The following is a 23,235-nucleotide window of genomic DNA, read 5'->3' as shown; positions in this document are numbered from 1 at the left end:
AGAAAGTTGTAAATTTAAGTGAATAGGAACACATCTATCATAAAATCTGATTTTTTTATTTTCCTGTGAATGGTAACTTTTGTTTGAAGACACAAGTCCTGGAAATACATTTCTCTCACAGATTCCTGTGGGCACTGTTAAAACCCCAAACCTAGGTTAAGAGGAATTGAGACTTCATAAAATATGTTAAATTAGGTGGAAATGTGCATTTGCACTATATTATTTTCCATTTTTTTTCAATGTGGAAAATAGCTTTCTCTGTGTAAGAATTACTCACTGTCATAAGCAGCCAGAAAATTTGTGGGTGACTACCTCCCCATTGTTACCTTGCGGCCAAATGAATAAATTGCCTGCAAACATCAAGACTACTCCTTCTTTCAAGCAACCATACAAGCCAAATAGCAAAGAACAAATACAATTACAAAACCAAAGCAATGAAAGGCCATTAGATAATGTAAGATACAAATATCAGGCACCATCACCACAGACTGGAAGATAAGACTTCAAAGCTCTCTTTAAAAGTATGAATCTATTAATTAAACAAATAGCAGAGATTAAGTTATTCCTGAAGAAGAAACTTGCCACCTCGAGCCATATTTGAATACAGTGATTGCGCTACTAATATGCTATAATGACAATGATGATGTACAGCATCTATATTGTTTTTTCCAAAAGAAGATGAAAACATTTCAGCTATTTAAGATGAAACTCTAAGGCCAGATGTCTGCACATTATTTTTGCTGAAAGGGGCCACTTTTAGTGAATTCAATGGTATTTTTATCAACAGAGCTAATAGGTCTGGTCACAAGAAATTGAATCATACTGAGTCACAATTTAAACTTCTAATGCATATTAATGAGGTAGGTTGCAAACTGTGACCCAGTACAATTTGTTGCCGTCGCAGGGATGGTGGCCCGCTGAGCTCAGCAGACAACCATGTCAGTGATTGCTATTAAATAAAGCAATCAATTTTATTGAAAGGAAGCCCATTTTTCTTAGAGGAAAACCGGATGCGTTTACTAACTTCTTTTGAGACTAGCAAACTCAAATTGTGAATCTTTAACATGTTGAGTTTTGTACATAACCAAATGTCATTTTGCAGTCATAAAGGCTTTTGTGAATCGAGGGCTTAACAACTGCAAAATCCTTTTTGGACATCTGTCTTTTAAAGTCTTAGCTCTGGAACATGGTCCGGTCTGCACACAATCATACGGACAAAAATCTTAGCGATATTTATATGGAGGTGGCTTATATGGCCAGTCTCTTGAAATCTGTGAATGTTGAAATGCTTAAGAGGGGTATTCAACTCAACAAATATTAAAATATCAATGTACTAAAACATTTACAGTCATGATTAATATTCTTCAAATCTTTGCAGGCATTAGGATAATGTTGTCATCCATTAACGCTCATGCAGATGTAGACAATATATTAAAGAAATTGTTAAACAAAGAAAGGAGATTGGCAGACCGTGGATACCACCAGCAGGACTCGCAATCAAAGGGAGCGAATTGCCCTGGCTTGCCTGTACCTCTTATAAATGTCGATTCACTTAATCTTTCATATCACCTCCATGTAAAGCAAACCATAACAACTGTTGCAAAATAGGAGAAGTGTGATTCTACCAAATTATTTTAAAAAATCTAACTGCTAATATTATTTGGCAAATATTGGTTAGTTATTATCCAAATATTATGCTCTTAGAACTTTTTAGCTGCTATATATTTTAACATAGTCTGTCATGTCCTCTTCGTGATCCTATCATTCAAGACTACAGCTCTTCATAAAAAAACATAGATTGACGCCAAAATGCTTTTTTTATCTGAAGGCGACCTATTCAAGGTCTATCCCTACTAAACTGCAATTCCACTTCCCCAATTATTAAATTAGAAGTGTAATATTCTTGAGAACAGATGTGTGGTATTTAAAAAAAAAATAAACTGTCTTTATGGCATGACTCCAAACCTTTCTAATGTATTTTCATGTATTATTTTCTATGTTTTAGAATACGGGTCTGATTAATGCTAAAAAGAAGCTGGAAAGTGATATTACCCACCTACATTCGGAAGTGGAAGAAAGTATTCATGAAGTTAGAAATGCAGAAGAAAAAGCAAAGAAAGCCATCACCGATGTATGTTTCAACTCTAGGTTTCCATTCTGGTGTTTGTCGTAACAAATAAATCACATTTTCCCATTTCTTACCCATTGTTTTCTACATTGTATATCCTTTTTCTTCCTATATTTAGGCGGCCATGATGGCTGAGGAGCTAAAGAAGGAACAAGACCAAAGTGCCCACCTGGAAAGGATGAAGAAGAATCTTGAACAGACAGTGAAGGACCTGCAGCACCAACTGGAGGATGCGGAGCTGGTTGCAATGAAGGGTGGAAAGAAGCAGCTCCAGAAACTGGAGAGTAGAGTAAGAAAAAAACCTATGTTGTTAAAGATTTGTTAACAGTTTTATAACCATAGTGACTGAATACATATATTTAAACTATTTTCACCACCAATAATGTTATGCTACTTTTTAGTCCTGGGATCAAGAGCACATTGATCCAATCAGACATATTACTGCCCTTTTCAGTCACTAGCTTTTTGGAACAGCCTCTTTCAGCCATTGGTTCGAAACTCTGTGAAACATGCCTTGGCTCATCCCAGATGTGTAGAGGCATACCACTTGAAGCTATTGTCTGTTTGAATGTGCCCTTCTATCTCACACCGAGTAGTGCATTGAAATTCATTAGGTGCATTGTTCTTAGAAGCAGGGACAACTTACTTCATTGTTGAAGTCATATTTAAACAAACATTGGCAAATGCAATAGCTCTTGATTCTGAAATGCTGAGCCACTGTCTTTGTTAATGTTTGTTTACAATGCCATACATAAGCATTCTTCAAGGCCTGCCCATGCATGGCAGAAAGCTTGAATATGGTTTTCTATTGGCCTCTGATGTGCATACATGCTGTTTTTACAGGTTTGTACACATGCATACCGACAGGAAATGATTTATTTTTATGCCTGAATTTATTTTTAAATGTGAATAACAATGGAAATTTGGTGTTGTTTGAGTGATTCTATACACTGTCAGTCATGACTGCCAGATCAATAGATGTGTCGATTTACAGGTAAGGAGGTTGAAAGAAGAAAGGAATTTTAGTAAGAGGCTTAAACAGTATTAGATATGCAACAAGTTAATACTAACATTTGCATGTTATCATGTGAATGCACTGACTTATCATCTGTGGGTGTTCATATCACTGAAACCTGTCAGGCACTCAGAAATGAGGAAATATACTAGTTTTAGCTTAAATCTTTTTGTAAAACCCAAAACAAATATGGATAAATAGAGATAAACTTAGAAAATAATAAATATGGATAAATACAGATGAAAATGTCAAAAAAAAGAAATACCTTATAACCAGGTGCCCTAGTTATGAGGCATGCAAATGACGGCATGTGGGTGCATGTATGTGATACAAGATCACTATTTTTAATTTAACATTTTAACATAGTCGACAGCCAAGTTAGAAAGGGAAATTAAAATGTTAAAAAAAGGAAAGTTGGATGCGATGCACAAATAAATGAAACAAGCACTTTACAACTCCCAGGACCTCGCAACGAAAATAAGAGGAAATATAAACAAAAACACATGGAGCAGGATGGGCAGCAGAAACATGAGCGGGTAAAAAAAAGTATAAGGGAGCAGGATTGGGGAGGTGGTGTTAATTTAGAAATAATTTTTTTTTTAAAATCACTTTTGTGTTCCCACTAACTACTTGCTGCGTCCTAAAACCACTATAAGCATTGTGCGCATCAAGTAGATCAGTGCTGGTGAAGCCACTATGTCTTATAATGTGCTAAATTCATGTACACAGCATGCCTGTCTTTCCATGTGTTAGCACATCAAAGCCAGCTCTACTGACTTTGCAAATGCTTATTTACAAATATTAATTGTAATGTGTGATTTGGCCACACTGTTGAACATCCTTTAGCACAGGTCCTTTGTAATGTGGCCTTTCATAAATGTTTTTTGTTTGTCCCATGGGACATAATATGCAGGTGTCCTTTCTGGTACATCCCTGCAAAAACGGGGGTCTTGCTTGCATTTCCTTACACTATTTGCAACACTTACATTTGTTCTTGTTAGACCCAAGTTTGGCAGTGCATATGTGTATGGGAAATACATTGTAAAGGTTTGTGAATATGGTCACCTGACACTCCCTTAGAATTTACCATTTGCATATCTATAGGTTTTGTTTATAATTGTGAAAACATCTTCACACTTGGTAAATGGTCCACAGTTGATGAAGTGTCTGTAAACAGAAATCCTTCTTCCTTGATTTTGTGACTGACGTTCGCGTATTTATTTGCAGAAATGCAACTCTTTTGTGCATTATTTTGTCTTACTTGAAATTAGGCTACCTTTCAATTGCACTGTTTTTTAATGAATCAGGTGTAGGAAACGTTTCCCCTATAGGTACGTTTGTCACGGTGACTGGCCTCTAGTTGCCACAGCAGGGTCTTTGGGTATTCGTGGCCCTTGTGAGCTTTCCACTTGTGTCAGAGTGAAGTGCAAGGAAGAAAGAGGATGTGTTTGTAGTGTAAGTGAGATAGAGCCCAAAATCAATGATTCATGAGCCAGAGGCTGATTACATGAAAGTCCCCTAGTGTGAGATCATGTATGCTTGAGATTATTCTGAAGGATGTGCATGTTGGGAGATGACGAGGACTTGTGTTCCATGAATTGATGGTCTGACTCAGCATGCCTGATTAGGAGTTAATAGAACGATGTTCACTCCTTAAGGGAACTTGCAGAGGAAAGCAGCTTATCCTTAGAGTGGTGTCAGAACTCTCACTGCTCCAATATCTGGATGGGCAAGCACTCGGCTGGCCTAAGTCATCAACTGACAGATAGATTCTACAGGGTCCCCAAGACCTTCTTCATCTCTGCAGCATAGAGGACGCCACAGGATATGCTATAGAGCTGAAAAAATCCAAACTCTTTGGGATGCTATCCAGATACTATGCAGACAATGTATAGCGGGTCATCCTGACCATTTTTCACCCTTATGGGTGGCAATCGATTTGGTTGGGACCTGCCCCTACATTCTGAGGTTTTGGTAATCAACTCAGTCCCGCTGACAGACTTGAATACACAGCCTTCACAGAGGGATTTCTGAGAAGCTCAAATAATGGTGGACTCATGGAGTGAGTAACTTTGACATACTCCGTCTGCCACAAACTAACTGAAAGCTTAAAGAAACATCCATCTCTTTAGAATTCATGGGGAGGGTAGCATTGTCCCAATGCTCATATCATTCCAGAGAATTATAGAACCTTATCATTCTATGCCACAAAGCCATTGGGGATAGAATGAATACAGACTAAATGATATTTCATGTGTGAGCAATTGTTGTATTCCTCTGACCTGGCAATCCAGTTGGCCATGGCACCAATACGTAAATATGTAGGATTTTCCTATAGCCAGTAGAATTGAGGCTTCTGGTTGGCAGAGGTATGCACCTTGTCTCACTATCTGGTAGTTTGGCACAGAGCAGTCAGTCTTAACTTAAGAGACAATGTGTAAAGTATTTGTGCAATACTTCATATAGTAACCCAGCGGAAACAACAACAAAATAATGCACACCAGGTTGGAAAACTTGACTATGGTTTTTTAGATGAAAAATCACCTAAATGGCAAAAGTCCATCCAGTAGAAGACGAGATATGAATGTTTAAAGATTAAATGAATGTAAAATATAGCACTTTTAAGCAACTAGCACCTAAAGAGCTAATTGGTCAAACTGGACCTGGACATAATCAAGAGTTCAGGCTGCTCATGATAGAACATAGCGGTACAAAAGAGGGTGGTGATGGACGGAGCATCTGACCCAATCAAACACTCACACCCAGTCAACAGATCTGGGTTTAATCCATCACCGTTCTTTAGCCCACTCTTCCACAACAGTTCAGACATGGCCATATTCAAATCAGTCTGACCCTGTGCCTCATGGGAACAGTCCAGCCTGAACTGCCAAGCCATACCTTCCCTGGACTGGAAACAAGCTGCCTAGGACCGGTTTCTGGCATTTCAGCCGTCTTCAGCCAGGTTTGCTTGAATCCAGTGGCAAAGTGAGCAAGGGACTCACGTCTGAGCATACCCTGCCAACTTATGGCAAACAAAGCGGTACAAAAGGGGGTGGTGATGGACGGAGCATCTGAACCAATCAAACACTCACACCCAGTCAACAGATCTGGGTTTAATCCATCACCGTTCTTTAGCCCACTGTGCCACACCAGTTCAGACATGGCCATATGCAAATCAGTCTGACCCTGTGCCTCATGGGAACAGTCCAGCCCAAACTGCCAAGCCATGCCTTCCCTGGTCTAGGAAATTATAGCAGTATTTGGCGTTTAGTGGAGTTATGACAACCTTTGGCCCGGGTGTCACTGCCCCCTGGTGCACCATTTAAATCAAGCCCCTTTCAATTGCAAGGTAACTGCAATTGTGACTGCCTGAATAGTAGTAAAATATAGCCATATTAGGTGTTTAGAGGAGTTCTGACACTATTTGGCTCGGTGCCATTGCACCTGCTGCACCATTCAAATAATGACCCAAGTGCCTGATAGATAACTGCACTTGTGACTGCCTTTTTAGTTGTAAATTTTTTTTTTTTTATAGGTTTGGGATTTTTCTTCTGTTGTGTTTTAGCTTTATTACTGTTTAAGAGGTGCATAAGTACTTTATACAGTGCCTCTAAGTTAAGCCTGACTGCTTTTGTGCCATGCTACCAGAGGGTCAAGCACACGTTTTAATTACTTTTGTGGTTCACACTGTGACAGGGATTCTGTTAATTACTTGAGTGGGGCTCTCACCTCTCCCACCTACTAACCCAATTTCTTACATCAGGAAAGAGTGACCCTTGGAGCAATTTCTAACATTTCCAAACCCTCTTGTAGATAGGTTTTTAATCCAAAGGATCTTGGGTGCATGGACCTTTGTTGTCAGGTCCTCTGAACTTGTAAGCAACCATGTTAATGTATAAAGAAGACTCTAGCACTGGACTGTTCCACATTTTATTGTTGACATCTAAAAATGAGTTAAAACTGTTGCAAATTTATGGAGTCAAATGCAGGTCATATTTCTTAGTATCCTTTTAACATGGTAAAAAGGTTCATCTTTTGCATTTGTTAATATGGTGATGCCCTAACAATGTCAGTAGGCCTGTCTTTTGTTAACCCACCCCATATCCTAGGATAGATGCATAGGTGGGAAATTATGATTTAGTGGTTAGGGTTTGCTGGTGTGCAGACTGTTAAAATTGCTTCCTGTGCATGCGATTCAGGGTTCACTTAGGTGGTTACCTAACTGACTGTACTTGAATGTGCATCCCTGCAGGTTGGGAAACACTTTAGATGTCCCCTCAATTCTGTATATATTTGTTAATTTGGGTGTAGTATTTATTTAGTTCTGTATGTAATATAGTGTTTTTCCTAATTACAACTAATTAATTTAAAAACAAAAGAATTGGCTGGGTTGCCCACTGCACCTTCCCTGAGTAAGCATTGGACTGCTATTCCATTCCCCTGTATAAGGCAAGCGCTGAAAATAGGTACTTGAATCTTAATTTGGGGGTCTGCAGTATGTGGGCCCCATACTTTAGGAGAACAAACACAGTTCTTACAGTTAGGGCCCAGTACCTTACCTTCTGACTGCCCTGGTAACCTCCAACTGGATTTCCAATAATCACCCTATCACTCAGACATCAGATTGGTAGCCCGATCTGTTGCAAAGTCAACCTTATTTTTGGATAGTCGCGAAACTCTTGGATACTGAAATGATATTTTATTATTTCAGTCCCCAAGAGGTCTACGAACCCTTTTCAGAGTAGCCACCATTTCAGAATGACCGCTCCTCTTTAATGCTAGTAAGTCTCAGAATATTGGTAACAGATTGAGTACAGGTAACAGATTGAGTACAAGACTTATGTTGAGTGTCAAAAAAAGCAATGTTGGCTGGACATTCCTTCACTGTACTGGCTCCCTCTTTACCCAACAGCTCTTCTTTTTTTTAGCTTTTAGAAAAAAACTAAAAATGTTCCTATTCACAAATTCAGCCAAATTGACCCAGTATTCCTAACACCAAGAAATCCAATAGATGAAATAGCACCATATAAGATATCTATAACATAAAAACATAACAAGAAAGTGGAACTAATTGATTAAACAACAATACAGAAATGTTATGATGAACTGTCATTTACAAGCTCACAAGTCAAGTCAAGTCAAATAATGCTTTATTCGAGGTACACTCATTAAAGCAAGTACACAGCAAAAAATTGACAATCAATTACAATCATTACAATTAAAAGATAAGACCTTAAAATTTGAGACTTGATGGTAGAATACAATTTAAATGCATTTACAGTATAAAATTCTATGCATAAAATGATTTAAGAAGTTTATCCGAATAAAAAGTTTTAGATAAAAATAACAGTTTAAAATGCAGACCGACTAGTAAAAAGAAACACAATCAAGGTACTTGGCTATAGCTATCACTAAAGGCATTAAAGTGCTTGTGCGAATGATTCGTAGGGCAACCGAACTACTGGTGGTACCCAGATTTTTGCATGTTGGTGCTAACCAAATGCGTCTTGGGTCAGAGTACGCAGTGCAAGAGAATAAAAAATGACCAACTGTTTCTTTAATAGCACCACAAGCAGGGCAGCTATCGTGCAATCCACCACCCCACCTTCCCGTTAATGATCTTAGTGGAAGTGCTCCTGCTCTTAGTTGGAAGAGGAGTTTCCTGTCACCTGGCTTTGTTATAGCATCCCAGTACGGTTCAAGGCAAGGATATAGCTTGGCTTCTAAAAATCCTCCAGCCATGGACTCTGCACTAGAGCTGCTCCAGGTCCGAACAGCAACCTTCTCCCAGTAGATTTCTTTTATGTTTTTTTTAGCTGGGAAGGGGGTATCTGCTGGATTATTCCACAGTGCCTGTAGACCCAGTTCGCTCAAGGTTAGGCAGAGAGTTTTAAGCCACCCGATTTGGTGAAACTCGTCCTTTTTGATGATGTCTAGGAAGCCCTCTGCATAATGTGAAAGCTCAGGCGTAGTCCAGAGCCTTCGCCAATACAAAATCGGACGAAGTCTAACCAGGTCTCCAACCGTTTTTCTGCCTAGATCGTACCTGAGAGGCACCAGTGGGGTGCTCTTGGGGACACCGGTGATGGCCCGGAAAAACTTGTTTTCTGAAGATTGGAGGGCTACCGCCTTCTCAAACCCCCACAGCTCAGCACCGTATAGTGCAGAGCCGAGTGCCTTAGCTTCGTATACCTACAATGCTGGTTTAATTGGTCTAGTCAAAGATTTTCTGTGTTCTAGACCAAGTACGCCAGCCAATTGCCTGTGCCTAAGTGAAGCGATATGTACATGCTGGGACTATCTAAGATTGTTAGATACACGGATTCCCAGGTATGTAAAGGCTTCCACTTCCTCTAAAGGACGACCATTCATAATTAACTTGGACTTAAAGCTCCGGTGCGTATTAAAAATCATGAGTTTTGTTTTGGTCACGTTGACTTCCAGACCGTGCTCCCCACAGAATTGGTCGAAAATAGACAAAGTACGCTGTAGACCACTCAGCGTCTTAGATAAAATCAACGTGTCGTCTGCAAACATTAAAATAGGAATTTTTGTGCCAGCTAACGAGGGAGCATCCACGTTCGAAGACAACATACGAGCAACAACCCCTGTGTAAACAGTGTGGGCGCCATCGAGCAACCTTGGCGGACGCCGCGCTCAACTGGGAAATCTGCAGTCACCATTCCCTGACCCCCCCACTGGATCTTTGCATAATTAGCTTCATGAAGCCTCATTATCATGGTCAACAGCTCTTCTGGTACACCCTGATTCTTCAGCACCAGCCACAGCTTGGACCTAGGTACTAGGTCGAAGGCAGCCCTCAAATCGACAAAAGCCGCATACAGACTGCCCCCTCCCAGTATCACAGTCCTCCACTGGAGCAAGGTAAAGCGGAACACCTGGTCAACCGTACTAGTTGACCTTCGAAATCCCGCTTGGAATTGGGACAGGGCATTGTTGGAGCCTGTTTACAACTAGACGACCAACTACTTTTTGGATAGTGTTAATAAGGCTTATGGGCCTGTATTTACCCGGCTGGGATCGATCGCCTTTTTTGAACACAGGTATTATTACTGCGCCCTGCCAGGATGTTGGGACAGCTGTGCCCCGAGCGATTGCGTTGGTAAGGACACCATCGCTCTTTGTCACTGATAAAAATATCAGCTGGAACACCGTCTAATCCTGGGGCTCTGCCACTAGACACTGTATTAAGGGCCGTCATTATTTCTTTAAAACTAAAGGAGTCGTCTTTATAATAAACGGGGCTCACAAGTCATTTTCTTAAGGCCAGTATCAAAGAAGCTAAATTACATTAAATCATCAATTTCCTTTTCTGTGATATAAAATAAATTACTGGATGATTAGCCTGTAGGGATCTATCACTACATGTTAAGGATTAGAAATGTTTGTTTTAGCATAATAATATAGAATTAATATTTAATAATATAAGTGAAGTGAATAATTTAGGTATAGTATGCTATGTTCTTAAATGTTCTTTATTTTTAGATTCATGAACTTCAACACAAGCTTGAAGCTGAGCAAAAACAAAGCAGTGATGTCATGAAAGGATTCCGCAAATTTGAAAAACGAGTTAAAGAGCTGACATACCAGGTACAGTAGTATTTCAATGAAGTCTACCTCAATAGTGTTTCAAGAGATGATTTGTAGTGGTCGAATTAAAGGTAATCAGCTTACATGGGTACAAATGATTTGAAAATAGTTCACTATTATCACACAAATGGGGATTGTATATAACAAAATTCCTAAAGAATTTTCTTAGGAGCAATGAATATCTATATTTTCTTAATGCCCCAATGTGCAGAATATTTGAAGTTCATAAATATTACATTAGATGCAGTTAGGTGCATACTTATATGTGTATATACCCTATATTGAGACGTCTAGCAATAGGAATTGGTAAGTGAATTATTATAAAATATAATGTTGAAAAATATGTATTATATGCACATATTGTGGTAAGATTGTTATCTGCATCTATAACAAGGAGTACTCTTTCTTTCTTTAGTCAGAAGAAGATAAAAAACATATTTTGATGCTTCAAGATCTGGCTGATAAACTACAACTAAAAGTGAAAGCATACAAGAGACAGGCAGAAGAGTCTGTAAGTACATCAGCTATATTTCATCCAGTGGTCTCTGTCTGTTGTCATGCCCAGGTGCCGTGAGATCCCCTGGGGATGATACGATGCGCTCTATAAATGTTAAATAAATAAATAAATAAAAAGTATTGTTACATAATACATCCGGCCCCAATATAAGGACTTTGTTCTAAATACAGGGACCAACAAGATATCTGCTTAAAAGATAAAACCTGGAAATCTAGGGAAGAGTTTGAAGCTACTTTTATATTCATTCAAATAGGCTTGTTGAAGTGCAAGGCCCAATGCTATACCCCTTTTAAGGACATTTAGCAAAGATTTTTATCAACTAAGTCACAATGGACCAATGTACGGAAAATGAGTTGGAAGCCAAACAACATGTTGTACTGCTCCTAGTGCTTGCAAAGCATTTTTTCTATTACAGAAGAAAACACGGGGGTTAATTTGTATTATGCAATGCACGGTGGACACACAGTTCTCAAGTAGCCCCCTGCAAGTGTTCGTTTAGTTGATTAAGGCATGCCATATAAAAATTGGGAATCCCTTTCAGCCAGGAGCAAATTCCCATTATGCTGGAAGATGCATCTATCGGGATGGTTTTCGTTGTTCTGGGTTTTAAGATTCTACAGTAAAGCACATTCACTATGACTGAGATCTTGTCCTTCGATGTATGTCAGACCTATTAAATTACATTGTAAGAAAGTTCTGAAGAAAAAATCAGTAGAATGTTGATACATTCAGTATAGGTGAAATATTATTTTCACATACATTCTCTACCCATGCACAGACACTATTACTTTGAATTTGGGGTGAAACAAGTACTCACATCTATATTCTGTTGGCACAATCCTAGACTCACACATCTGCAGTACCAATGCCCCAATGCTAAAGTGGAGTAGTTAGAGCCTGTATTAAAAAGTACAACAATCATCATGAGTAAAAGAAATGTATATTATCATAGAAGGAATGTTGTGGTTTGCAAAACACAAAGGTGTTTTGTATGTTTAAGTTCTCATTTCCTGATGGTAGACAATACACGACCTTTCAACTTTCAAAGATCTACACCTGTGAGCCAAAGAAAACTGATGAATGAATTAATGGATGGATGAAGGCAATTTATACACTGCACAGGTACCCTGAAGGAGTGTCCTGGCTCCACTCTGCTAAAATCACACTGGCTCCCTACTGCAGATTCAACGCAAAAAGAGGTGTGGTTCTTTCCTGAAGCAAGCCATACACTGAGTAGTATGCTTTAAAAGTAGAAGCTTGTTCCTTGCCTTGCCTTACCTCCCAGCACAGAGAAGGAACAACCTCCATATCCTGCCAAACAAATCTTAGAGAGACGAACCAACAGATACGAAGCAGACCTCAGAGATCTAGAGATTGTGTAGTGTAAGATTCTCTGATCAACTGACTAGGGTCATGGTTGTAAATTCTTCGATGCATGAAAATTAACACTTTGAACGGAATCCTTTTTTTAATGGGTAGTCAGTGTAATTCACGCAAGATGGAGGAAAAAGAGGCTCTTCTAGATCATCCCATATTAAGCCAGGTGGCTCTATTTTGGACTGCCAGACATTTCACAATGACAATGTTATAGTCGTGCATGCCAATTAGTACAGCCTAGAAAACATCAAAGTGTGGACTACTGCTCAAACTTATACTAAAAGAAAGTCCAAAAATGTCTTCAAAGAACACAAAAGACCATAGCCAGTTCCCGCCACTGACCCAGTCGGAATATCACAAAATAGCTTTTCATCAATTTTACCCCCAACGTCTTAGTTGTCATAGCTGGAGAGCGGGAAGAGGGAATGTCCCATGGCCAATTAATCTATATGAAGAAGACACAGACTGGTGGAATGTGTTATCAAATGATGATAGACGTATGATTATTTATAATACCATAGATAGTGGATGAAAGAGAAAGTCCATCCTTCTACAACAAATAAAGTCAGACAATACAATTGGCATTTCCAATAAATATTTCTTAAAGTATGGATGAACCCGATTAAACATATCAAAGGTCAATAAGAAATACCCAAATTAAAAACCAACATAATTGGCTGATATTAAGATAATGTTGGGAATGCTGCTTTTGTATACAAAGATAGTTCAGCCAAATAATTTTTGTCACAAGTGAATGATAACAATGTTACGATGGTTAAAAGGGAAGACTACAAATTCAAATTGATAGCTTAGTGGAAGCCTGTGTTGAAATGGTACCTCTGAACTTAAGTCCGACCCAATTGCTATGTGTAAAATATTCACTCTGATCTGCCATATACAATATCCTTACCGTTACTCATTAAAGGGCGGGAGATAACTAGATATACCATTGCGAATAATAATTATACATAAAATATAACCAGTTTTTTTCAGCAGCGGCCGTGCAGGAAAGAGCGGGCGGGAAGTGGGGCCGGGTGAGGGGGGATTTCGACAGATGACCCCAAGGGAAAATTAAATAAATAATTAATGTTCCCCCGTCGTCGTCTGCCTCCTATAATGATAAAAGGCAGAAGCAGGTTCACCTCCCTTGGTGGACATTCAGAAACTGGAGCTTGAATTGTACATCTCTCACTTTCCTTCTAAGATCTTGATAGAGGAGTATGCACCTGGACAAATAAATACCTCTGTGTCCTACACTTCCTTCCTTCATCTACCATACTGAATCCAGCATTTGAAGAGAAACAGACAGGAACAAAGCCACTCTAAAAATAGTCAAGTAAATAAGGAATCATCTTGGCTTTCTAATCATGAAAATAGCGTCATTCTAATGGGACAGATCTCTGAATATATCCAGTCGTTATCGCAAAGTTTTTTTTTCATCAACACCAACATTTATCAGATATAGAAAGGATAAACTACATCAAATAGCAGATGTAAACTAGGAGGAATTGTGAAACTTTACTTTTAACTGTGGTATGCAAATAAGACTGTAGATTGCAATTTTAGGGGAAACATTAATAAAAGAAATGCCAGAGCTGCTCTTCAATCCTTAATCTTTTTAATTAGTAACCTCTTAAAATGACTGTGTGATGCAAGCTTAATTTTCGAATTCAGTGTTTTGTATCCAATATGAAGATTACACTGAAATATGTTATTAATGAATAATCTAAGTTTTAGATGCAATTTTCATCTTTTGAACCGGTATGTCATTTTTGCCTTGTAACAAAATACTTCACCTACTTTTGATAGGTTATTCATTAAATTAAAACGAATTATTTTTCAAGTTCCAAAACTCATCCATGTGATCATCTCTTTTAGGAACAGCAAGCAAACATTCACTTCTCTAGACTTCGGAAGATGCAGCATGACCTGGATGAAGCTGAAGAACGCGCTGACATTGTAGATTCTCAGCTTAACAAGCTCAAAACAAAGACTCGTGACTTTAGCATAACGGTAACAAAAACTCCTAGCAGTTATTGTAACTCAGCTAAAAAATGTCGCCAAATGAAAAATATGAGGAATGTGGGAGAAATGGGGGACTCGTTACACAAATTGAGCTTGATGAGTAGGCAGTGAATTAGCAGTGAGCCATATCAATTAATGCTTCCAGTGCTATTTGGGATCATAAAAGGGATTTTGAGACTTATCTAAAGTTTAACCAAGAGGCTGGATTGGCAGAGGCACGCCTCATACGTGTTGAGTTGGCTGTTAGTATGAAAGAATTTTTTTGCTAAAAGTGTGAGCACTGACTGCTATTACGGAATGGGGAATGGTGGGGCGTTGAAAAAAGAAAATAAGATCACTTACCTGTGAACGGCTGCCACCTCTCCTCCGTCCTCTTCTCCTCCTCACTGCCGGCAGCACGGAAGCACGCAGGTTCCCAGACCACCCCTAAGCCACTCCGACGCTGCTGTCACCAGCATGACAGCAGTGTCGTGATTGGTCTGAGTGTCCTGTTTGGCCGCTTAGGCAGTGCCTGGGAGCCTGGGACAGGTGGAAAAATGCTAAGTGCGCATGTCTGTTTGGCTGGCCCAAGATGGCTGGCCAAACTGTCATGTGCTCTTATTGTGCAATGACCACTCCTCCTCCCTGTGATCCCAGCCTCGCCCCACCATAACTTGAACCCGTAACCGGTACTAAAAATAAAATGATAATAACTTTGTGTTATTATCATTTTATTTTTCCTTTTTCACACTGCTCAGAGAGCAGTGGGGCGATGCTCCTCCGCCTCAGCGTAGGACCCGCCACTGAGTGTGAGCTAGACCATTGCGGTGACATGGTGGCCCGTGGCCACAAAGCAAGGGTTACAAACAGTAACTGCTTGTGGTGGGAGTGCTGCGGACAGTGGGGTAGGGGGGAGCAGGTTGGGGGGTAGTAAACTACGGAATACGGCCCAACGGAGGTAAGTAAACAAATAATAAATAAAACCCAATTATCGTTGCGCACGCTGCATCGCATTTGGCAATGCAGCACGCGCAAAGGAATTTTGTTTAATTGATTTATTTGGTTACTTACCTCCATTTGGCTGTATGCTGTAGTTTACTACCCCCCACCTTGCTCCTTCCCCGCCCCGCCCCACTGCCCCGCAGCACTCCCACAACGAGCCGCTGCTGGTTTCAAATACACACCATCAATAAAGTAAAAGTAAAGTCCACATTTGTAAAGCGCACAATCACCCGTAAGGGCTGGGCACGGTTTTTTCACAGTCCATTTCAGCCATCTGTGCGTGACAGTACCAGATAGGCTCAAAGGGCTCACAATGCTTCGAAAGCCATGCCCCAAATAGAGTGGGTCATTTGACGCAATGTCAGCCAGTTTCACGAAGGATCTTTCTGACAGTGAATGCGGCTTTGGATCCACCCTTGAAAGTAGTGCTTCCCTTACCATTATGTAAGCTGGGTGAACTGAGATGCTGTCTCAGACCGGGCATCCTGCTCATGTTTGCTGATGCCCAGTTACCACCAACTTCTAAATAAATGTGTAACTCGTGTAAATGAGGCATTATCTCATGCCCAGGGACGCTACCATTGCAAATGAAAAGAAATAAAGGGAAAAAATAGCAGCTGCCAACACATCTCCTGAGTGAACTACATTTTGAACCCTGTGTGAGGCCTATGGGAACCAGCAGGAAGTTTACCTCTTGTGGAATATTGGTGCCTAGATTCAACCAGGATACCATTGCACCCGGCGCCAGCCCCCCCCCTTCTAACGCAATAGGCAGTCATGCAAATTCTCACAGAATAGGTGGACGTCACGGCTACAGTGTTACAACACGCCTGTCTTTTGAAGCGCATGCGCACACTTGTAAAGTGAGGGTATCTGCTCCCAAACACAGCACAGATTAACTAGATTGGCACGGAGCAGCTGTATTTGACTGGCACTGTCTACAGTGTCCCATTTGCAACATTATATAATCTCTGCGGTAGTCGGGAGCAGAATGCAGCTGAATGAGTAGCTATGACAGTAAATAAACGTAACGCACTAGAGTCGCATCGTATCATATTCAGTGAATAAAATGACGAACATTACATTATGCATAGGAAAATTAATTAATAGCATTTATTTATATAAAAGTATACATTTAATGCATCACTTTATTTCAATTGAACTCATAACACCATAATGGAATGGACAACATGGAGGTTGTAAAGCAGGAAAAGGGACACTATTCTCGTAGTGGTGGAAAACTCCCAGGGCGTCGGTGACATTAGATGTTCATTTTCCCAAAACAAACTCACCCTTTGGGGCTTTGTCTTTTGAAAACCAAAAAAAACAGTTTGGTCTATCATTCGACATGATACCACGAACTGACTAGCTTTGTCTCCAATTTTTGTCAAAAGTGTTCACACTTTTGGTTTTAAAAAAAAACACAACCTTGCCGACACTGCGGGTAAAGCTCAATATGTCACGCCAATTGCGTCTGGGGACTCAGGCGCGCAACACTCATTGGGCTCATGGGGATTCAGGCCCGCCAGTTCCCCCCCCGCCCCCGTGTGTGTTAGCCCAGGCGGAGACAGCTTCGGAGACGGCTGGCGTGCATTTATTTGCAGCCGCACCCGAGTACTTAACAGGTCTTTAAAAGACCATTTACTTGTAATTAAGCATTTGTTGTGTCCACCCCTTCTTTCAATCTCTCGGTCTATGGTAGGAAGAATTAGCCCCCCCACAAAATATTTTACAGCCCCCTCCGAAATTTGGCTCTAGTTGCCCGCCTGTCTGGGGTGGTGGTGCATCAGCCAATCTGCGTGTCGTAATGCGAAATCAAGCCTTTCTGTCTGTAAAGTTGGGGGCCCTGGGCCCTCATTGCTAGAAAGGACTGACGCAGACACAGTCAGCTACTGGGTACAACTGGCCCAGAGCACATGGGCTCGGCCCCTTTTATTAAAGCTGTGTCACCTGACCAGTGACATCAGTGGTGGGTGGGTGTTTAGTGTAGGGCATACAGAAACACTAGACTGGTGACTGTGACTCTGGGTCACTACATCCCTCCCAAACTTGGGGGAAAATGAAAATAAAAGAAAGTCCAACTTGTGGGAGAAAAGTGCAGTTCGCAAACCCACGGCAAAGTTCAAACCTGTGGGAAAGGAAAATGTACATACAATATAACACTGGACTCTATGACTTGAAGTGAGTCTCTTTGGTGGATTGCAGGTCGCAGATGGTGTAGTTGCTGCATCCAGGATTCATGACTTACTGTGGCTTAGTTTGCCGTTGTTTGGCGGGTCCTATCTTCTGTCTGCGCCGCCTGGACGTTGTCCTTTGCCTTGTCTTTGTTTCACACCACTGGTGACAGTTGGTAGCTAGATAGAAGGGTGACGTTATCCGAGTATTGTTTGTCTTCACGGTTCTCCTCTTCAGTCCAAGGACCCTTGGTGATGTCTCTGTGCAGGCTTCAAAGTATTTCTGGGCAGATGAAAGGAGTAGGTGCATACATCCCTCTCACTAGGATGCCCCTCTCGCCGGTATTCCTCTCTCACAAGATGTCTGGGAGGATCTCTTTGCCAGGTTTCCACTGGACTGGTGTTTTCGGTCATGTTGCTCCACCATAGCCTTCGGGCCGTGAGTGGGGCGCTCCACGATCTTCACCGTTGTGTCCTAGTTCCACCTGAAGTTCCACCTGAAGGTTATGCTGTTGACTCTTTTCTTGCACGCAAAGCTTCCCTCTCAGTGGGTCTTGCAGACGCACCGTTGTGGATCTGTCTCTCTTGTGGGACTTGCTGCCACCAGAGTCCCTTGAGGCCTTTGCTTCTCGGGCTGCCACGGGTTGGTGTGGAGGGGTCAGTTCCTCAGCCGGATGTGTGAGCACTCTCGCCATCCAAATCTTCCGCTCAACCCCAAGGTAGATTGTTGTCAACAGTCCAAACTTGCCCACTTCGGCGATTGCCACATAGATGGATGGCTTGTAGGTGGATATCTTTGACTTGTGCCGCCGGTGTTCATGCCAGGCCTTGTTCTCTGTTGCACTCCGGTGTTCTGGTGCATGTCACCATCTTCTTCTGATGGGTGTGTGAGTTGACTGGTCACACCTCTTCACTTCTTGTGATCTTCTAGTGGCACCGTGGCACTCACTACCCTTCTTCTCCTCCATTCCTTTCACGACGTGGTCGGTCCCTTTTCTTTTCTTCAACCACCCAGGCCATCTCCGTGTGGCGTGCACTCCACACGAATCTCCTTGGTTGCGTCCTACCCTTAGGACACGCCTTCTCTTCTTCCGGTGGCCAAACCAGGCATCGCACCTTTCTTCCTGTCGCTCCTTCTTTACTTCGGGTCGGTGTCATCAGACCTCTTCTGGGTCCCGTCCATGGACCTCTTCTTGATCTATTCAGTTACTATGCCTTTGATCTTCTGGCATGTCTTCGCAGTGGTGATCTTCTGACTGTCAGCTTCTCCTTTCTTTTTCCAGGCGACCATCTGACTGGTCATCTTCCCCTTTTCTTTCCGGGCGACCAACTGACTGGTCATCTTCTCCTTTTCATTCCGGGCGACCAACTCACTGGTCATCTTCTCCTTTTCTTTCCGGGTGACCAAACTGGCTGGTCCGCGTCTTCTTTCCTTTTCTTTTCCGGTTGACCATCTGACTGTTCAGGTTCTGGCGGTGACTTTCTGGCAAGTCATTTTATGCTGTCACCTAATGACAGGTCTCCGAGGACGCGATCCCTGCGTTACTCGGTCGTGGTGGCGTGGAGTTACTTCACTCCTTGCGCGTCCCTGCGCAGTGCTGTTCAGTTCTGAGGTGTGGAGTTCCTTCACTCCTTGCGCGTTCCTGCGCAGTGCTGTTCAGTTCTAAGGTGTGGAGTTCCTGAAATTTCTGGCGCGGTCCTGCGCTTCTGGCGGTGCTGGCTTTCCTCACAACACGTTTGTGGAGCTGCTCTCTGCAGGCACAGTGTTGCTGATTGGTGTGGCGTTGCGGTGCCAGTCTTGTGCTGCTGTGTGGGTGTCCTGGGTCACTGTGCCGTGACAATGGGTTTTCAATCACTGTGCTGGGATTTCTTGCTTTGTGCAATGCTTGTTGCAGTTTATTGTGGTGTGTGTCAGTGCAATAGTGCTGGATGGCCACTAGATGGCATTGGAGCCCCTCATTGGGCAACGGCAGTCTTTCACTATGTTGGTTGCCTCCTTGTTCTAAGGCCTGTGCTGGGCGCTCGTGCAGTTGGGGAAAACCAGGGTACCGGGAACACAGTAAGTGTTTTCTCCCTTTTGTTCCGGTTGCCAGCACTGGTGCCCTCGCGCTTGCCCTTGGTGTTCTTTTGCCGTTTACAGCCGGCTCTTCACACACTCTGGCTGTGCAGGGGCACAATCCTCAGGCCGGCGCGGCACGGTTTCCGCGCCCTTTTCTATTTTTCTTCACCCTCCGCCACACACTCACCTGGGGCAGCTGCTTCTTTGCTCTTAGGGGTGGAGCGAGGCAGGCGATCACCACTCAACTGCTTTTCTTTTGGGTCTATGGCAGAAGGGGGGGGTAACACAGGCACCGGGGCTCCGGATTCTTCCTGACCCTCTAGCCTCTCTCTCTCGCCGGCAGCTTTACAGTTCACCGAGGCGCGGGATGCAGGAGCTGCCGCCGGGGATTCTGTGTGTGTTAGGCTTCCTTGGGGCACTTAAGTTGATCGCGGGTGGGCTCCGCTGGCCTTGGTGCATTCGGGACAGTAGTCTGTGCTGTCGGGAGCCGCTTTCAGGGTTTGTAGCGGGTGGGCTCCGCTTACAGTGCTGGTCACGGGCTCACCTTCGGCCGGCCGACGGGCCTTTTCCTTGTGCTAGAAAGGACTGACGCAGACACAGTCAGCTACTGGGTACAACTGGCCCAGAGCACATGGGCTCTGCCCCTTTTATTAAAGCTGTGTCACCTGACCAGTGACATCAGTGGTGGGTGTTTAGTGTAGGGCATACAGAAACACTAGACTGCTGACTGTGACTCTGGGTCACTACACTGTCCTGAATTACATGTGGTACTAACTGGAAACCCTCCAATTTCTGGAGAGAATGCTAAATATGAAGACACACCCAGGAGCTTAGATTCTACTCCGTTTTCACTATTTCCTCCACAAATAAGATAAAATTAAACCAGGCCCTTAGAACGCAAGCTCCCATAATGCACATGCAATTAGAGGTTACTACTAGGGATCCGCTCATTACACATCACAGTTAGAATGAATGGGCACACGCATGACGCAGGCATAATGGCATCGTAATTGCAGTCTCACGATCCTCATAATCAAAACGGACTTGGAGTGAAGCTCAGAAGTGATTTATTTATCATTTTAAACAAGGTAAACGTGGTAATGTGTGCCAGTTTGTACAGTGCTTGGCCCTGGGGCGTAAGTAAACACTTCAGAAAACCATCAAAAAATTAAAATGGATGAATGCTCAAGGAAATATGCTGAATCTTGCCTAGGTGACATCAGGAAATGCACGAGAGCCGTTTTGTGAATGCGTGCATTGATACTGAATGAATTGTGTCATAGTCGGTCACTGTATCTAATCTAAATTAAATATATTCTTTTTTATCAACAGGGAAAGGAATGTGACAACTGACCAGAGAAGAATAAAGAGGATTTGCATAATTATTACAAGATTTGTTTATTGTTTTTCATTTTAATATGTACAGTACAAAATAAAGTTAGATGAATTGTATGCACTGTTTGAAATATTGTTTGGTATGTCGTCAGTATTATTCTTGTGTTACAAAATTTTCACTGAAACGATTATATTAAATTACATTTTTAACTAAAACACATTTTAATACCGTTATTTTTCTCTGTCAGCATTACATACTGTGACACGATCTTGAGGCCTATTAAGCTGCATAACAAATACATATTTTAAATGAAATGTGCGGTGAGTTAAATCTTGCACGAGTCAAGAAAAAAATACATAATGTTACCCGTTGCCAACTGACCCGTCTATCATAGATCAAATCAACATATATAAAAATGTATCACCATTGAAGTGCTCCAATACCCTATAGAATTGCCATGTCTGCTGAATTTGTGCCAATTCTTTCCCGAAGTAATATATTGCCAGGATTTGCTGGAACCACGTCACACTAGAGGGAGAAAAGTGTCCTTCCAGCACCACACAACCATCAAGTGGTGCACTGACATATCCAAAATATAAAATCATCCTTAACTATCCATCAATCAGTCAATCAATCAATCAGAGTACTTGTAAAGCACGCTACTTACGCGCGAGGGTCTCAAGGCGCTGAGGGGAGAGGGTGCCGCTACTGCTCAAAGAGCCAGGTCTGAGGAGTCTTCTGAAGGCGATTAGGTCCTGGGTCTGCCGTAGGTGGGTAGGGAGGGTGTTCCAGGTCTTGGCGGTGAGGTAGGAGAAGGATCTGCTGCCGGAGGTTGTTTGTTGTATGCGGGGGACAGCGGCAAGGGCGAGGCTGGCGGAGCGGAGCTGGCGGGTGGGGGTGTAGAAGCTGAGTCTGCTGTTCAGGCAGGCTGGTCTGGCAATGTGGAGTGTTTTGTGTGCATGCATGAAGAGCTGTTCGAATACAATAACCAGCGGGTCAAAGTGGACCAAACGTCCACAAACAGCGAGTGGATAGGTCACCGAAGAAGGATTTCTAAAATGAACGAAAGACTGGACAAAGTGCAACATTTGAACACTTTCTGCCACAAGTTATCAACACCAAAGACAACTGTGAACAGGTCCCTTGGACCACAGTTTCCCTACCACTGGTGGGGTGATAACAAAAGCACGAACAGAAAACAATAACGCTGAAATGTATTACTAGCGCTATGGGTGGTATGGTGTTAATTCACTAGCAATTCATTCAGTTCCGCAGGCGAGTTCTATTCCTGAAGCCAATTACACTACTGTCCTGCCAAAGCTGCCAGCCCATCCATTGAATGACCTCTCCATCGAAGAGTGACCACTTGTGTAGAAAAGAAGCCCTGTGAGCCCGGAGTAAGCAATGAGCTCCTCTTGGATTCTATATAGGTCTCTTGGATTTAATTATGTAGCCCCTTAGCTGACAATATGCTTAATTCACCTGGATCATGGGAAAAATGCATGAACACCCCTTTGTAAAATAGCCAAGGAATCAACTAGAGATGAGATTTTAGTAGCCATGTTGTGCTGTGGTTAGAGAAAAGGGAGGTTTCAAATATGTAGAGGTCTCAGATTCATGTTTATTAGTTGGTGCCTGAAAATGCTTTTTCAGTTCTGAAGAAGATCTTCCATTACGTTACATCAAAAATGTTTCAGATTTCAGAGTGAATTAGGATGTATCTCTCAGAAGAGACAGACAGTGGTTACAAAATAGGTAAATATCCACAAATATTGTTGTAGGGGAAACCGACTGGATAAGAGACATCAACGGCATTGCTGCGCACTCAAAGGGCTCAGAGGAGATATGAACCTTGGAGTAAAGTATACATTTAGATTAGGTTATGCAGAGTCAGCATAGACCTGGGCAGCTCCTCTCATCCATTTAGTTTACAAAACCATTTCCCTTGGAATTGTAATATAATGGCCTCGGCCTATACAAGAATAGCTTTCCATAAGAGTGGTTCTAGGATA

General features: G+C 42.1%; 1 protein-coding gene across 1 annotated transcript in view; it reads left to right on the top strand.

Moving 5' to 3' along the window:
* Positions 1–21,438, top strand: part of LOC144770330 (myosin-1-like) — a 266,975-nt gene extending 245,537 nt beyond the window's left edge. The window contains exons 35-40 of the mRNA XM_078654762.1: positions 2,006–2,131; positions 2,247–2,417; positions 10,650–10,754; positions 11,170–11,265; positions 14,527–14,661; positions 21,220–21,438. Coding sequence (XP_078510888.1) covers positions 2,006–2,131; positions 2,247–2,417; positions 10,650–10,754; positions 11,170–11,265; positions 14,527–14,661; positions 21,220–21,240 — 654 coding nt within the window. The 3' untranslated portion in view covers positions 21,241–21,438. The remainder of the gene's footprint in view (positions 1–2,005; positions 2,132–2,246; positions 2,418–10,649; positions 10,755–11,169; positions 11,266–14,526; positions 14,662–21,219) is intronic.
* Positions 21,439–23,235: the final 1,797 nt, after the last annotated feature.

This window comes from Lissotriton helveticus, chromosome 7, assembly GCF_964261635.1.
Source record: "Lissotriton helveticus chromosome 7, aLisHel1.1, whole genome shotgun sequence".
Taxonomy (NCBI): domain Eukaryota; kingdom Metazoa; phylum Chordata; class Amphibia; order Caudata; family Salamandridae; genus Lissotriton; species Lissotriton helveticus.
This window is presented reverse-complemented; position numbering and strand designations above follow the sequence as displayed.